General features: G+C 53.0%; 1 protein-coding gene across 5 annotated transcripts in view; it reads left to right on the forward strand.

Annotated features, from left to right (window-relative positions):
- Positions 1-11,316, forward strand: part of USP43 (ubiquitin specific peptidase 43) — a 55,520-nt gene extending 44,204 nt beyond the window's left edge. For all 5 annotated transcript variants that reach the window (XM_079799294.1, XM_079799295.1, XM_079799296.1 and 2 more), the window contains 3 exons: positions 1,452-1,610; positions 2,816-2,980; positions 9,613-11,316. In XM_079799294.1, coding sequence (XP_079655420.1) covers positions 1,452-1,610; positions 2,816-2,980; positions 9,613-10,649 — 1,361 coding nt within the window. In that variant the 3' untranslated portion in view covers positions 10,650-11,316. The remainder of the gene's footprint in view (positions 1-1,451; positions 1,611-2,815; positions 2,981-9,612) is intronic.
- The last annotated feature ends 5,837 nt before the right edge of the window (positions 11,317-17,153 follow it).

The raw sequence follows: 17,153 nt of genomic DNA on the forward strand, positions 1-17,153 counted from the left end.
GAGGATGTTCCTTCGGGTGGAACGAGCCGTGTGAGTCACGGGAGGAGGAGCGTGATGGGCAGCACTGCGAGCATGTGCGAGGTCTGAGGCCGAGTGTGGGTGTGGTTGGAGCTGATGCAGGCCTGTCCCGGCTGAAGGGTCATGAGTCAGAGGTCAGACAAGATGGGGCTGGATGAGAAGGCACTGTAAGCCAGTTCGTATTTATTCTAAAGGGTGATGGGGAGCCCTGTAGGGTTTTAGGCCGAGGAGTAACGGTGTAATTCTGTTAACAAAGGGAGGTAGTCGCTCTGCTCCGTGGGGAACGGGGAGAGAGGAGCGCGAGTGGAGATTGTAACTCCCGTTAGGAGGATGCTTCCGGGGCTCAGTGAGAGACGGTGTTGTCTGGTGCGTGGGCGACGACAAGCAGGTGTTCGAGACACGTTCTGGAAGTGAAGTCAGTAAAAGTGGCTTCTGGGCTGGGTGTGGGGTGGGAGGGAAAGGGGAGAGCAGAGATGGACTGGGAGGTGCCTGCTTGCATGAGTGCAGGGGTCAGCCAACTGCGGCCCATGGGGCGCATGCAGGCCAGCACCGTGGTACGGCTCGTGAGGTAGAAATAGTTTTTGCATTTTAAAAACTGGCAAAAGATCAGGAATATATGGCAGAGACCACGTGTGCCGTGAAATAGTTTCTGTCGGGTCCATTACAGGAAAAGTTGGCTGATCCCAGATGAGTGGGTTGGGTACCATTCACTGTGATACGGAGGGAAAGGAGAAGAATATTTTGTTTTGTTTGGAAGGTGGTGAGACCCTTATTTATGAGCATTTTCTTTTTTAAGAGATTTTTTTAAAAAATTGATTTCAGAGAGGAAGAGAGGGGGAGAGAGAGAAAGAAACATCAATGATGGGAGAGAATCATTGATCGGCTCCCTTCTGCACGCCCCGTATTGGGGATCAAGCCGGCAGCCAGGGCATGTGTCCTGACAGGGAATTGAACCCTCCTGGCTCCGAGGTTGACACTCAACCACTTAGCTACACCGGCTGGGCTATGAGCATTTTCTTAAATGTGCGACTTCAGTTCTTGGGTAGGAAAGAAGCATTCCATGATCCAACTGCATATTCTCATCGCGTGCTGACTTAGAGGTGTGCGTTGTGAAGCTCTTCAGAAGACATGGGGTGCACGTGGACAGCATTGCCTGGCTCAGGAACTTGGGGCTCCCTTTTATTGGAGATTGTGCTTGAGCAGGGGCTGCAAGGTAAAATTCCGTTTCAAGTCGCAGCACACCTCATCAGGAAGCATCTGGGTGTGTCACTGATGGATCCTTTTGGAGTCCACAAAATTCATTTCTGGTCCAAAATGGACCAGGATTTCTCATTCTGTTGCAAACCTGTCCGTTTCTAAGCTCTGGCAGTGGGGTATGTCTTCCTGCTTTTGGGGGGCTGCAGTAATGGGAGTTGGGGTTTGGGCCTTCACAGCCTATTGCCGGAACTCCCTGGACGGCCAGTGGTACAGCTACGACGACAGCATGGTGGAGGCGCTGCCGGAAGAGGAGGTCATCACCCGAGGGGCTTACATCCTGTTTTATCAGAAACGGAACAGCATCCCTTGCTGGTCAGCCAGCAGCTCCATGAGAGGTGGGTGCTGCTGCTCAGGATGGGGGTGGGGGGTGGGGGATGGGGAGCCACTTTCAGAGCTGGGAAGGCGCTTAGTCCAACGTCCAGGGCCAGGAGCGGGAGGCAGGGGTCTGAAAGAGGAAGCGGTGGCTGCTGCTGTGGAGATCTGAACACCGCCGGCTGGCATCCCGTGGGGAAGGGTGTGGAATGGTCATATTGAAATCTCAGAAAGGGGAAGGGAACAGTGTTTTGTGTCCGTGGCGTGGGGTTTCATAGTCCCAGTCTCACTCGTGTCAGGCCAGCTTTTGATTAAGCTTGTGCAATGGCAACCTGCTTTTTTTCCTGCCGGAAAGGGCAGGCCAGTCATGAGGGTGACAGGGTCTTCCCAGGAAATGTAGCTGCTTACCTAACTGCTGCCCAGCGATGCCTGTATTGGCTAACCCTGACCTCAAACTTGCTTGGAAGTCAGGGGGAAAAAAAAAGGGTCAAAAGTTGACCTTTTTGTGTGTGACTGTTTTTAAAAATATATTTTTATTGATTTCAGAGAGGAGGGGAGAGGGAGAGAGAGATAGAAGCATCAATGATGAGAGAGAATCATTGATTGGCTGCCTCCTGCATGCCGCCCCCCACTGGGGATCGAGCCCCCACCCGGGCATGTGCCCTTGGCCAGAATCGAACCCGGGACCCTTCAGTCTGCTGGCTGACGCTCTATCCACTGAGCCAAACCAGCTAGGGCCGTATGTGACTAATTTCACTCTGAAAACTAGCCATCCTTATCTTTGGGATTAAAGAGCTTTTAAAAGACAGTGCTCAGATTTTTTTCTCCAATTGTTGGAACATAGCCAAATAAAACTAAGATGCACCCTAAATGGTCTAAATCAACCCTAATGCAAAGCCTGCCCTCCTTTCACAGAAGATTGTAGAAAGAATGGAAAGCATGCCATATTTAGGAAACTGGAGTTGGTGAAAAGTAATTCCCTGGAAAGCATTTCCTTACTCATCAATGTGCTTGCCTTTCTGAGGCCAAGCGCCTGTCCTTAAACTTCCAGCGTGGCCAGCGGTTCCTCAGTTGCAGGTTTCTCCTCTGGCCCTGAACTTGGAGTGTGTGGTTCTGCTCTGGTCGGCAGTTCCAGGGCTCGGGGGTGGAGCCTGGCCCCGCGGAGCTCTGAGGGGACCCCCGATGCTGGAGAAGGTGCGCCTCCCCTCCCCCTGTGCTTCCCCCGCAGGCTCCACCAGCTCCTCCTTGTCCGACCACTGGCTCCTGAGGCTCGGGAGCAACCCCAGGAGCACGAGGGGAAGCCTGTCGTCCTGGCGCTCGGCCCCCAGCCCCGCCCAGCCCCCGGTGCCCGACCCTCTCGTTCTCACAAGCCGCCTCTCCAGCCAGGAAAAGGGTACGTTTTATCATGTTGGTTAAATGTGCTGATTCTCTTCTTATTTTCTTGAACGAGGGCTGGATTCTTGGCCTTGAGTGTCCAGTGTCTATCATTATGTGAGGCTCCTTTGCTCTCAGATCGGGTCTTCCACCAGCCCTTGCCTGCCTCTCCTCCCCGTCCTCTGCAGCGGCAGGTTCATCCTTCCTGCTCCGTGGAGCTCACTGTCTCAGGGGGAAGACAACACGGAAACAAGGAAACGAATGTGGTGACATGACGTAGCGCAGGGACAAGGGGGGGGAGGTGACTCTTCAGAGAAGAAGATATCGTGGCAGGGGTGAGGGAGAGAGGGTGCAGAGGCCGTGGGGAGGGCCTTTCCACGAAGGAGGCCGCTTTGGACAGAGCGAGTGAGAGTGAGGCATGGGTTGGGAGTGAGCGGGGTGTGTGGGAGGGTGGAAGGCACCGAGCTGTGGTGGAGCACAGTGAACGAGGAGGACAGTGACAGGCGATCAGGGGCCAGGTCATGATGCACCATTTGCCCATGGACTAAGGTTGCATTTTATCCCAAGTGCAGTGGGTAGCTTTGGGCGAATTTTGAGCAGAGACGTAATGTATGTAAAAAAATTTATATATATCCTATATAATAAAGAGGTAATATGCAAATTGACCATCACTCTAACACACAAGATGGCTGCCCCCATGTGGACAAAGATGGCTGCCACAAGATGGCCAGCAGGGGAGGGCAGTTGTAGGGGACCAGGCCGGCAGGGGAGGACAGTTGGGGATGACTAGGCCTGCAGGGGAGGACAGTTGGGGGGGACCAGGCCAGCAGGGGAGAGCAGTTAGGGGTGACCGGGCCAGCAGGGGAGGGCAGTTAGGGGTGACCAGGCTGGCAGGGGAGGGCAGTTAGGGGCAATCGGGCTGGCAGGGGAGCAGTTAAGCGTCAATCAGGCTGGCAGGGGATTGGTTAGGGGGTGATTAGGCTGGCAGGCAGAAGCGGTTAGGGGCAATCAGGCAGGCAGGCAGGCGAGCGGTTGGGAGCCAGCAGTCCTGGATTGTGAGAGGGATGTCCGACTGCCTGGTGGGATCAGGACTAAAAGGGCAGTCGGACATCCCTCGAGGGGTCCCAGATTGGAGAGGGTGCAGGCTGGGCTGAGGGACACACTGCCCCGCCCCCCCCTGCACGAATTTCGTGCACCGGGCCTCTAATATATATATACTAGTAGCCCATTTGCAGGATTCAATCCTGCAAGCGGCCGCTTCAGCCGCGTGCACTGCCGCTGCCGCAGCCTTGGGGCCACCACACCTGCACCCGCGCGCCACTGCCGCCCGCCTTGCTCCGCCCCGCCTTGCTCCGCCCCGCCGCGCCCCGCCGCGCCCCGCCCCGCCGCGCCCCGCCCTGATGGTGGGTGGCCAGTGGAAAACTGCTGCTGGCGGAAAACTGGTGCCGGCAGCCACGCAATTGGCCACCCCGAGTTCCGCCACCAGCGTCTTCCGCCGGCCGCATGGGTCCTTCCGCAGTGTTGGCCGTTTAGGCTGGCGGTAGGAGCGGGGGGCGGGGACTCGAGTCCCCGCCCCCCGCTCCTACCGCCAGCCAATCAGCCACCCTGAGTCCCGCTCCCCGCGCCTCCAACCGGCCCAATCGTGGGCGTAGCGGAGTGATGCAATTTGCATATTGCCTTTTTATTATGTAGGATGTTTATATTTATATACATATATATATTTAAATATGTATTTTTTTATTTCAGAGAGGAAGGGAGAGGGAGAGAGAGATAGAAACATGGATGATGAGAGAGAATCATTGATTGGCTGCCTCCTGCAGGTCCCACACTGGAGATTGAGTCCGCAACCTGGGCATGTGCCCTGACTGGGAATTGAACCATGACTTCCTGGTTCATAGGTCAACGCTCAACCAGTGAGCCACGCTGGCTGGACTGAGTAATATTTTTAAAAAGTCTACTCTGGCCGCCATGTGGAGAGTGTGTTAGGTAAGAGATGGTCAGATCCTGGATATACTTGAAGACGGAGCTAATGGATTTGCTGATGTGAGAGAGTGAGTAATCCAGGAAGACCCTGCTTCGTGAGCATTGGCATGACTAGTTGGTCAGGTTAGTAGTGCAGTTAATGAGATGGGAAAGAATTGGGTGGGAAACAGTTTTGGAGAGAAATCAAGAAACTTGTGACATGATAACTTTGAGAGTCCCATAAGACCTCCAAGTCAAGATGGTTTGAGGAGATAAATGTTAGAGCCGTCAGCACAGGGATGGACTTGAAAGCCCGGGGCTGGCTGAGCTCCCCTGGGGGCCTGCACAGACAGGAAGGAGTGGAGACCTTCCGAAAGCCCTGGAGCTCCCCACAGGAGGGTGGGCGGGGCAAGAGGCCAGCAAAGAACGGGGAGGAGCCAGGGAGACAGGAAGAAACGCGGCTGCAAATGAGCCACCGATGCAGAAGAGGTCATGGTGGCCAATGGTGTCACATACGGTTGAGAGGCTAAGGCGCGGATGGGTAAGGGATCACCAGGCTGGAAGGCCACTGTTTGAGAAGCTCTGAGGTGGTACTAAGCCTGGGCAAGATAAGAATCTAGCCTCTTGGTGTGCAGTAGTGGTTGGTACTACCTCTTCTCCCCAGGGCTATGCGGGAGATCCTCACCGAGGATGTGTTTTTATTGGTTCCAGAGAGAGAGGAAGGGAGAGGGAGGGAGAGAGAAACATTGATCAGCTGCCTTCTATATGCACCCCAACATGGGATCAAACCCGAAACTTGGGTAAGGGCCCTGACCGGAATCAAGCCCTTGACCTTTAGGTGTACGGGATGATATTTCAGCCAACTGAGCCACATTGGCCAGGGCTGGGAGAAGACTTACTGTCAAAGGCAGGGTCCTGCTGTCCCGCCCTGCCCAGGGATGAGGCCGTTCCTTCCAGAACGGTCCCTCCCAAATGCCAGCAGTCCTCTGTAGACACCGATAGCCGGGGAGCGTCATCCTCCCAGTGGCTCTGGTTAAGGGACATTGTGATAACGAGGCATTTTAAACGAAAATGAATGGATTCGACCTTGTGGTGCTGCACTGACGTCACTGGGGACAGGTGTCGGAGAGCTGTCCAAGGAAAGGAGAGAAACACGGCTTGCTTTTGCAACTTTTACAAAAGCATGACCCTTAGAAAATATTGCTGGGGTCCCTGGGAGTGTGGGGGCCTGGAGCTCGGGCTTCCTTGGGTTTTCAGTAGCGTAGGTGCCCCGGTGATACATTGCTTTTATGGCTTTCATTGGGCTCCAACGTTTTGTTTTTCTCTCTTTCAGTGATTTCCAGATAGTATGTTATTTCAGTTGTGATTTCTCTTTGATCTAAAGGTTATCTGGGAGTTTCAAATATTTAAGATTTTTTTGGGTCACCTTTTTAATCTTTATTTCTAATTTTGTGGATTGTGATCCAAGAATGTGGTTCTCAAACTTTCCCTTCTTGTGGTCAAGTAAGTACCTGAGTATTATTTTGTAAGTGTTGTGTGCACGTATAAAATAGTGTACACCTCACCTATTTGAGGGACGTGAGCTTTACGTCATTGCTGTTAAATTAGGTGAGTCGACGGTTGTCTTCAGTTCGCCTACCGTGGTAGGGCTGCCCGGCGGGGAGGGGGGTGGATGCACACCATCCTGCAGAGCTGTAGTTTTAACCGAGTACTCCGAGAACTTGAACCCCTTTTGTTTTAAATATAAGCTTACGTTTAGCTGCTTTGGTGGTGGGGTCTGTAAGCTGATGACTGTTAGGTCTTCTTTAGAAATTGTGTCTTTTCTCATAATGTTGCTCTTTATCCTGCTTAATGCCTTTCGTCTTAAATTCCACCTTGCTCCAGATGAATAATGATACCCCGGCATCCTTTCTTTGGGTTTGCATTTGCCTGGCTTCGTTTTACCCTTCTCTTTTGCGTTAGGAATATTTCTTTTAGAGCCAGTTGTAATCAGTTTGATAAACATTATGTTGCTTCCTTTTACTGTCAAAAATTCAGAGCCCACCTTATGATGGGGAGAGTTCAGTCTATTTATATTTAATAACTGCACGACTTGACTTCATTTTATTTTAAATTTTTTCCATTACTTGTTGCTTTTTCCTTATTTTTATTTATTTTTATTGATTTGATTGTGTTGTTATTTATTCCCTTTTTCTCCCCTGGTTCATTTGGAAGTTCTGTTCTTTTCCATCTTGCTAATTGCTGCTTTGTATTTCCCAGTACTCACAATCACATGGCTTTTCCTATGATTATGTGGATAGGAAAGGCCAACAACTTCCTGCGAGTACTTCCATCCCCCACGGCTTCCTCTCCTCCCCCAGACCTCTGAGGCCTACGTGACGCTTCCGTGTCAGCCCTCCAAACCAGGGCTTCTGATGCTTTCACGCGTTCCCTCTGGTCTGCGCTAGGCGCCCCCCACCTCCGTCCCCGACGCTCAGATTTGCTGAGATGGTGTGACATTCTTGCAGACTGTAATTAGAACTCCTCTTGCAGTAAGTACCTCTCCATCCCAGACTCACTGACCCAACATTATGTGACACGGTCTGCCCCGATCTGAGCCCCACGTGGGTGGGTGGGTGGTGCACGGGTCACAGGGTCCACTGAACGCCTCGGACGGTTCCATCACCGCTGCCTGGAGGTCTCGGTTCTGGCCCGGGAGTGCTGGGCCAGAGCTCTTCGGGGTGTGCGTCATGTCCCCTCTACCTCGGCACAGGCACAGAGCCTTCCTTTCACTCGGGAGTGCGTGCGCTTGGCTGCGTGGAGGACTCTTGGCTTGCAGTCTTTTCTCCCGGGCGTCTGCGGGAGTTTTCCCACGGTCTGCCAGGCCTCGGCTGCAGGTGAGAAGCCCATTGTTTTCCCCCCGTGAGAGTCACTTGTTCCTTCTGGCTGGAAGCTTTTCAGATTCTGTCTTTGACCTTGGAGTTGAGAAGTTCTACCAGCATGTGCCTAGGGGTGTGTGTTGTCCATCAGTCCTACCTGGAACTCGGGGAGGCCTTTCCCTCTACACAGGCAGGCTTTTCTTTCGGGAAATGCTCTTTTTTGTTGTCTAATTATTGTCTCATCTGCTTTTCCACTTCCTGTTATTTGCCTCTTGTGTCTCCGGGATCTGTCCTCGAAGTCGCCTAGCTTTTCCCGGAGATTTCTGTCTCTCGGTCGTTTCGCTCTGTGGTAGGAGACATTGCTTTCACAATTACGGACTTCTCACAAATTCCACGACCATTTCAGGCCACCAATTTGAGTCCCAACAGGGACCTTGGATGTCTTCATTTACTGACTTTAAAAACCTGGGGGTTGCATTTCCAGTCTCTTGTTGTTTTAAACCTGAATCTCCTTAAGAACTCTAAGTTGTCTGTTTCCTCTGGTGGCTCTGTTCCGTTAAGGGGCTCTTCTGATGGTCGCGTGTTCCGATCCTCTGATTGCTGGACCCCTCGTGTGGGCTGTTACTCCTCTGTTTCTCCCAGAGGGGCCCCCCTCCACCTTCCCTTGAGCAGTGGTTATTAGAGTGGGGGAAGGGCAGTGGCTCCGGAGTTAGCCTTTCTCCTCGCCAGCCTCGTCCTGCAGATCGGGGCTCAGAAGAGGGACACCGCTCTCCTCCCTACATTCCAACCATGGTGATCTCCTTCCTGCCCCCCTGCCCCTCCAGGCTTACCTGTGCCCAGGGCCTTTGCACTGGCAGCTGCCTCTGCCCGGAGCCTGTTCTCCCCAGATCCTCACATGGCTCCTTCCCTCTCTGCACTGAGGTCTCCTCAATCCTCCGGCGTCACTCACTGACTGCCCTGTATTTTCCCTGCATTCCTCCTCGTAGCTCTTGTCCTGACAGCCCATGAGATCATCGAGTTTTATTTTCTGTCAAACCCCGTAAGGGACAAGCACTTTGTATTTTTTCGACAGCGGTGTCCCCAGCGCTGCAAACTGTCCTCAGCCCGCAGCAGGCTCTTAGGAAATGTTAGTGCAGAAGTGAGTGGACACCCTCGGAAGATAGAAGGCACTGGCTAGGAGAAGGCTGGTCCTGTTGCAGGTGGGCTGAGGGGGCTGAGGAGAGGCCCCTGCCCACCACGGCTCACCGCGCACACCGGGATGGCTCCGCTTCCTGTTGGGGGGCTGTTGTCGTTGGCGAAGAGGGGCATCTAAGCCAGAGTTGCCCCGACTCCTTCAGCAAGTGGACAGCATCTGCAAAGGCTGAGAGCAGGGGCTTGGGTGGTACTCTATGCCATGCTTGGCACACAGGGACTGTACCTAATTTGGCCTGGAAAAGGCACCAGGTCCAATCAGCAGAACGTTTGCAGAGTATGCTGTTTCAGGAAATAATTTAAAGGTGAATGAAAGTGATGTTGGATCGTAGAGCTAGCTGCCTCGGGGACTGGCCTTTACCAGGAGTCTGCACTGCCTGGGCCTGTAGCGAGCTACCTCCTTGGGCACTGGTTCGCCCTGTGGCTTCAAATGTGCAAATGGATTGAGTGGAATGGGGTGAGAGCATGATGCTCCCGAGGGCAGCGGCTGCCGTGGCCTGCCCACGGCTGTGTCCGCGCCCAGCACAGCGCCTGCAGCAGCAGAGGAGCCCAGTCACTCCGGTTCAGTGGCTGGCGTTGGAGTGACTCCTGTTGAGCTGGAGGGGTGCGTGGGCACTAACGCTCTTGGCGTCTCTTTCAGGAGGCCTGGAGTCCAGGCCCTTGGTCCGGGGAGAGAGAGGCCGAAGCATCAGCATGAAGGTGCCCACTCCCTCTCGAGCCAGGCAGGGGGCCTTCAGGACCATGCCCCTGCGGTGGTCCTTCGGACACAGAGAGAAACCAGTTGTGGCATCTGTCGAGCTGGTGGAGTACTTGGAGTCCAGACGGAGGCCTCGGTCCACGAGCCAGTCCATCGTGCCGCTGCTGACGGGCGCTGCTGGCGGGGACGAGAAGTCGGCGGTGCCGAGGTCAGATGCCACCCCCTCTGCTAAGGGTGAAGGTAGTGAGCAGCGAGCCAGCGAGAGAGTCCCGGCCAGCGTGTCCTGCCCCGAGGGCCGCCCTGGAGCCTCAGATGGTCTGGATGGTCTGAACACAGCGGGGAAACTGGAGGGACGTGCGGGCCACGACATCAGGCTTCCCAAGCAGTTTGATGTGCTGCTCACAGTCACACCCGCGGTGCACAGTGAGAAGCGAGCCCGGCCCGAGGGCCCGAGGACCGCCAATGGGAAGGGAAGTGGCCACATGGGGACCCAGGACGCCTCCAGTACTGTGGGCAGATCAGCTCCCCAAAATGCCTTCGCCAGGGCCAGGGCCAGGGCAAATGCAGAGGGAAGGGACCCTGAGACAGACAGACTCTCACAGGGGACCCTCACCCTTCTGAGGTCTGTGTTTTTGAAGAAGAACAAGAAGAATGACAGGGCTGAGGTGGCCCCCCAGGTGTCCCCAGTCTCCCTGGGGAGTGGCAGACTGAGCCCAGCAGTGGGTGAGCAGACTCGAGTCTCGTCCTCTCCCCTGAGGGTGCCGGGGGGCCTGGCCAGGGGCCCGGAGGGCGCTGTCCGCTCTGCGCCCAGCTCTCTGCACCTCCCGCGCAAGGCCTGCAGGCCCCCGAGGGCCAGTGCCCCGAGCACGGCACAGAGGAGTGCTCCCGGGGAGCACACGCCTTTCGGCAGCTTGCAGCGGGTGAAATACCACACTCTGTCCTTAAGGCGAAAGAGAACGTTACCGGAGTCCAGCTTTTGATGGCGCGTCCCAGTGTCGTGTGAAGCTGGCATCCTCTCAGCTCTGCCCCGAGCAGCTGCAGGCGGCCTGGCTTGCGAGCAGGACTTTGGGAAGCCACTTGTCTTGTGACCCCTGAAAAGTAAAATATTTTTGCTCTTCACATCTAGATTTCCAACGCATCCAAACACCTTCCTGTATTGTCGGCTGCTTTTCTCCTCATGGGACACTAGAGGGTGCTGTTGGGTCAGCATTACTGTTTCAGGGCAAGAACCTGAGGAATTCAAGAGTGGATTGGTTGTGGGCACACCTTTCAACATAACTCTGTAGGGAAGCCCAGTTAATATGAATTTTCTGTATCAAACCAAATGTTGTCATTGGCTGCTCCTATTAATTTTAAAAAATTTTTAAATAGTTGAGTTAACAGGAAAAATCTTTTCCTTTTAATGTTTCTCTGGGATAAAGCACTGAAGATGCCAAAAAAAGTGGTAGTGACAGGCAAGATTCTAGGAGAGAGATGATTGAGGTGTTAGGAGAATATTTAATATATAACAAAATAATTGTATTAAAGAGTCTCAAGGTATTTAAAAAAGGTAACTATTTTGATACTAGGACAAAAGGAAGTTCTTTTTAAAAAAAGTTTAAGTATGAGGTGTGTGTATACTGTTAATAAAAGCCGGTCATTGAAATATGGGAATGGCTGAATTACTCATGTTTTATAAATGGTATTGTTTTGTTCCTGCTGTATCTACTCGGCTCATTGGTGTTGATATCAGACCGTCATTACTCGAGTTTTACTGGAATTTTAAAAAGCTTTTAATGAAAATGACTTGCTTTAAAATATATTTTTATTGATTTCAGAGAGGAAAGGAGAAGGAGAGAGAGAATCATTGATTGGCTGCCTCCTGCATGCCCCCTACTGGGGATGGAGCTCGCAATCTGAGCATGTGCCCTGACCAGGAATCCAACCATGACCTCCTGGTTCATAGGTTGACACTCAACCATTGAGCCACGCTGGCCAGGCTAAAATGACTTGCTTTATAAGACCTAGAAAGCTCTTCCGGTCTCACGCTGGAGGTTTCCCTCGCACTTGCGAGGGCCTGGGAGTGGAGCCCACCCATCTCCTGGAGCTTCGCTCGTGGCTCAGCGGCCGCTCTGACAAATGCCCCGTCACTGCCCCTGGAAGCTGCCGAGGGACCCCAGGCCTGTGGCCCGACAGTTAGGGTTCCTGGTGAGTCTGTGCTTAAACAGCACGCTTTCTAGAAATACTTCCTTTCTCATGGGAACCATTGTTCCAGACACTGACTCCCCAAATGTAGTTCTCATACTCCCTGCATGGCTCACTGTGTGTCTTTGGTACCTTTTTTCTCTTAAGAAGAAAGAATGAGGCCCTTTTATGCCCCACTGAGAAGGACTGCTTGCTGTTGAGCACGGATGCTGAGGTAGAGCCGCGATAACAGGCGGAGGAGCAGGAAGCCCAGCCGCCCGACTCACCCGCGGCCAGGTGTGCACAGTGGGCCTGTGTCTGCATTTCTGAAGCCCAGGTTCTGCTCCCGTCCTGGCCGGTGTGCTCCGGGCGTGTGGGAGCCGTGGCTGCGAGTCTGGGAGTCTTCCTGCTTCATCTGCTTCTTTCTCCTCAGATGACGCTCATTCGTCATGTTTAGCACCCAAGCTCTTTCTAAGCTCAGCGTCACTTCCTGTGTCCGCAGATGTGCACGCCTTATAAGGTCCCAGCGTTAGAATACCCTGGGTATGCTGAGCGGGGCCCCAGGGTTAGCCGTGTTCTCCACGATGCACCATGAATTGGAGCGCTTGCCCTGGGCCTAATTGCACATAGACCCTGGTGGAGCCATCTTCAACAAGGATGCCCAAGGCCCCTCGGTATTCCCTTCCCCGAGGCTGCTTTCCCTTCTAGAGGAATCGGTAGGGAAGGCTGGGAGGACAGAGCATGTCTCTATCGAAATAATCCTACGTTTCTATGAAAATTGAAGCTTTTGGGTTGTTTTTTTTTGCAGCCCACATAAACTTAAACCTTGTTTGTTTGGCCCCTGTTAGCCTTTGAGTTTGACATGCTTGCTGTAAAATCTCCCTGTCATCTTTGACCTCATTTCTCCCTACTCCTCACTCCCAATCAGTTGCCTGTTCCACGTTTGTTGCATCGCTTGCATCTGTCTCTACCTCCTTCCACCTGAGCCTCTCTAGCCATCACCTGCATTACTGCAGCGGCCTCCTAGTACATCTGCCAGCGGATGCAGCCATGCTGATGGGGCCGCCCTCCTCAGGGCACCAGGCTCCAGTGTTTCTGACCCTCTATCCACAGCAAAACTGTCCTCCTATGAGCCCTGCCCTCGCAGCCAAGTGGTCTGTCTGCTCATGTGTAGCAAGACACATGTCACTGAGCAGATTTGTTCGGAATATTCTGGAGATAACAGTTCTACCTTAGAGGGGCTTATTGTGGTGTCTGAAATTCCCATTTGCAATTTTGGAGCATATAAGGCCCTTGGATGAGGAGCTGCTTAATTCTCCGAAGCCGTACAGAGCAAGCTGTTACCGGGGGCTCAGGAAGTGCCCCTAGAAGGATGCCTGATGGGCTGTTTCCTCTGGTTTTCGACTTTCCCCAAGGGAGCCTCACAATTCTGGGTATTGGCCATGTCGGTCAAGATCCAGGCTGGAAACAGAGATCCACTCGAATAGGGTGTATTAGTTTCCTGTGGCTGCTGTAACAAATACCACAGACCGGGTGACTTAGAACAACAGAAATGTATTGCCTCACAGCTCTGGAGGCCTGAAGTCAGATCAGGACACCTGTAGGGGAGAATCCTTCTTTGCCTCTTCCTGGCTTTTGGTAGTTTGCTTGCAATCCTTGGCCTTTTTTTTTTTTTGCTTGCTGTAGGCTGGAAATAGAGCACATTGCATTCATGCAATAGTTTGTTTCTGGCTTCCAAACCTTGTTAGTTGGGGGAGGGAGTCTGCACTTAGATATTCCCTGTGTATTGCATTTATAGTGTAATGCTTTCAGCAGGTGCTGGTAAGTAAATTAATTGTTTGGAGTGTGTGTTTTTTAAATTTATTTTGTAGTCTCCTCTAAGCCATGACCTCATCCTTAACCTGACTCAGGACGGCATCAAACTACTGTTTGATGCTTTCAACCAGAGACTTAAGGTAACTAAAGTTTCATGTCAGGCTGATTAATATGTGCTGTTGTGAGATGTTTCTGAAACTCCTGAGTGGGAGTAAACTTCTGTGGTTATCACATGGCTGCTCCCTGTGTGTCTGTCTTCACATGACTTTCTTCTCATAAGGACACCGGTCCATTGAATTAAGGCTCCATCCTACCCCAGCAAGACCTCATGTTAACTAGTTACATCTGCGATGGCCCTATTTCCAAATAAGGTGACATTTCTAAGGTACTGGGGGTTAAGACTTCAACATGTCTTTTTATGGGGGATACAATTCAGCCCATAACATGTGGAATCCAGGAGAGCTTAACGAACGGGCTAGGAATGGAGGTGTGGTCAAGGTCAAGGGAAACCAACCAGGTGCTGCAGCTCCCAGGGGAACAGCCAGGAGCCATGGCCACCTGGCATCGGAAGGGGCGAAGGGAAGGAGCAGTTCCAGAGTGTGATCCGAGGGCGCAGCTGCGGGACAGGAGCGGTGGCTTTCAGGGTGAATTGCAGTCATGCACAGCAGCCTGGTGGAGGGGGAGCAGGGGGACTACATCCTGGGGCCTCATTCCCTTCCTGCCCCCCAACCACCGAGGGCTGAACCCAGTCAGCAGCCGGGACGAGAGCGCCCTCTGCTGCAGTCCTCCTGGGCACTCAGGAGGAGAGGTAAGGGCCTGGAGGGGCAAACAGACCCTGTCCTGGACACGGACTGGCTGTCCAGCAGTGTCTCTATGGCGCCGTCTTCCCTCAGCCGGACTCTGGGTGGCCCCCGAAGCTGCTCTCACCTCTGAAGATTCTGGCTCTTCAGGAAAGCGCCCACATGGGAACAGGGCATGCCAGGGGACCTGAGTATTTTTCTCTGTTTCTTTATGCTTCCTCACTTTTTTCAATTAAAAAGATTTTTGTAGATATTGGGAGGAAAAAAACAGAAAACCACATTTATGTCACCCGCGTGGAGTAGCGAGGGCTGTGTCAAGCTTTGCAGTGTCGCTCTGCGGTCTGGGACAGTCCTGTGTCCTAAGGGCTCGCCATCCGCAGGCTGCCTTAGAGCATCACAGAGCATGCTCACCCTCAGTTTTCTCATCTGTGAAATGGATTTGTCAGCCCTTCCAGTGAATCAAAGTTGATGTGAAGACCAAATGGGACCTTGGAGGGGGATACTCATTGGAGATTATGAACTGCTCCTAATCTTGTGGGATTATTACTATTAAACTCTACAGTGTCTTGGTGGAAAGAAGTAGCTATAGAATAGGTTTGGAGCCACAGTGACACCTCGTGGCCAGTCCTCATATTGCATGACACTTTGCCCCCTCAACTTAAAAGTAATTTTTCCCCTCTCTACCTTTGAAGCCTTCCTTGTGGGCTTTCGTTTAGTGGGCTGGTGAGACACCCCACCCTGAGTGGCAGCAGGGCATGAGTGGACACAGGCACATCTGAAAGCCAATAAGGGCATCCAGTCAGAGGGATACCAAAGTTCGTGGACAGGAAACTCAACTTCAGGGCGTTTGGTGTGTGGGACAGTCAGTCCTAAAGCTGGGTCCCCCTGCGGGTCTCTGACCCCCACCGCAGCGCTGCAGGGCGCCCTCTGCCGGGTCGCAGGGGAACAGCGGAGCAGACCCAAGGCCATGGGAGGTCCTTATTCCCTCTCCTTGCTGTCCCTTCAGGGAATCTGGGGTCTGAGGTCTTTCTCCAACTCCAAGTTCTTGCCTTCCCAGAATGCAGCTCAGTGCCAGTGTGGATGCATCCCTGTCGCAGTCCTTCCTTGCCTGTCCACCCCCCACCCCCATCCAAGGATCATCCCTTGAGCCCCACTCCAATAAACTACCTGAGAGGAGGCAAAGCCCCATGGGGAGCTGGCTAGGACCCCACCGCCTGGGTCTGGGTCATGGCCAAGCGTGGCCGGAGCCCAGCCCTAGTGCATCCTCAGGACTGGCTGCCCGTGGCCCCGGCTCCAGGCCTACTCATCCTGAAGCTGTCATCTGTCTCTGGCCTCCAATCACGTGTTAGCGGTGTTTTTTGTTGTTGTTGTTTCATCGCTGCTGTTGTTCCCCCTCCAGCCCTAAGCTCCCACCTGCCCTCCAATGATGCTGGTCTGAGCACCCCTCTAGCAGCCAGCTCCCTCAACAGCAATAACAAGACCTCTCAAAAAATACTTAGACCATTGTCTGGGGCCTCTAGGCCTGTCGCACCTGCTGCTTAGCTGACTCCTGAATTCTGGTGCCACATCCCAACCACCAGCCTTGTCCTGGGTGGGCCAGGTTCCTTGGTGATCTTGCGATCCTAGGTATTCTGCTTTTTAAATAAGGTTTACAGCCCAGCCAGTGTGGTTCAGTGGTTGAGTGTCGACCTATGAACCAGAAAGTGGCGCTGTGATTCCCGGTCAGGGCACGTGCCCTGATTGTGGGCTCAATCCCCAGTGGGGGATGTGCAGGAGGCAGCCAATCAATGATTCTCTCTCATCATGGACGTTTCTTTCTCTCTCTCCTTCTCCCTTCCTCTCTGAAATCAATAAAAATACATTTAAAAATAAGGTTTATACAAGTGCATATGTGTACCATATGCATGTTCGTTTTGTAAATAGCAAATTTGAGCCCCCTTTCATCTCATATAAATATGAGAAAGGTTTGAATCAGCGGTTACAATATGGATGCAAAAAGTGTGCCCCTACACTTTGCAAGGTCCCAAGAATCACTAACCGTTTTGTGTAAGAAAAACTAAACGAAGAGAAACACCCACCAATGACAAGGGTGGCAGTGTCCAGGGAGTTTTGCTTTGAGGACGTAAGCAAAGGCTGGGAGGCGGTGGGTGCCCCGGGGCAGGAGTTCTGAGCATTCGTTGCCCCTTAGAATCAGCTGAGGAACTTGATAAAAACAGCGGTGCCTGGGACCCGCTTCCGGCCAATGAAGTCTAGGGAAGGGGCTCACTCAGAGGCGCTGCCGGGAACGAGAATCCCAGCTCTGCGCTGCTGCCCGCGGGAGCTGCCAGCCACCTGTGGCTGTTGCCGTTCGGGTTCATTAGAATTAAGCAAATGAGAAACCCCATTTCGTAGCTGCACAGGCTGCATTTCGAGGCTCAGCAGCCACGTGCGGCTAACGGCTGTCATGCTGAAAAAGGCAGATGACAGGATGTTTCCACTGGACAAGGAGGGGCCCCTGCTCACCCGACAAGCTCAGGGGAGGCCTGCGGGCTGGTCCTGCACGAAAGGAACCACATGGGATGGTCTGACTGAAAACTCTGTGACTGAAAGCAAGTCATGGCGGGTGGGCGTGTCCTAGGCCGGCATCTTCCCTGACAAGGGTTGGTCTTTGCCTTAACTGAGCCTGTCTATTGTCCTGTTGCATCTATGATGACATACCTTTAGGAT

Source organism: Cnephaeus nilssonii (assembly GCF_951640355.1).
Source record: "Cnephaeus nilssonii genome assembly, chromosome: 19".
NCBI lineage: Eukaryota > Metazoa > Chordata > Mammalia > Chiroptera > Vespertilionidae > Cnephaeus > Cnephaeus nilssonii.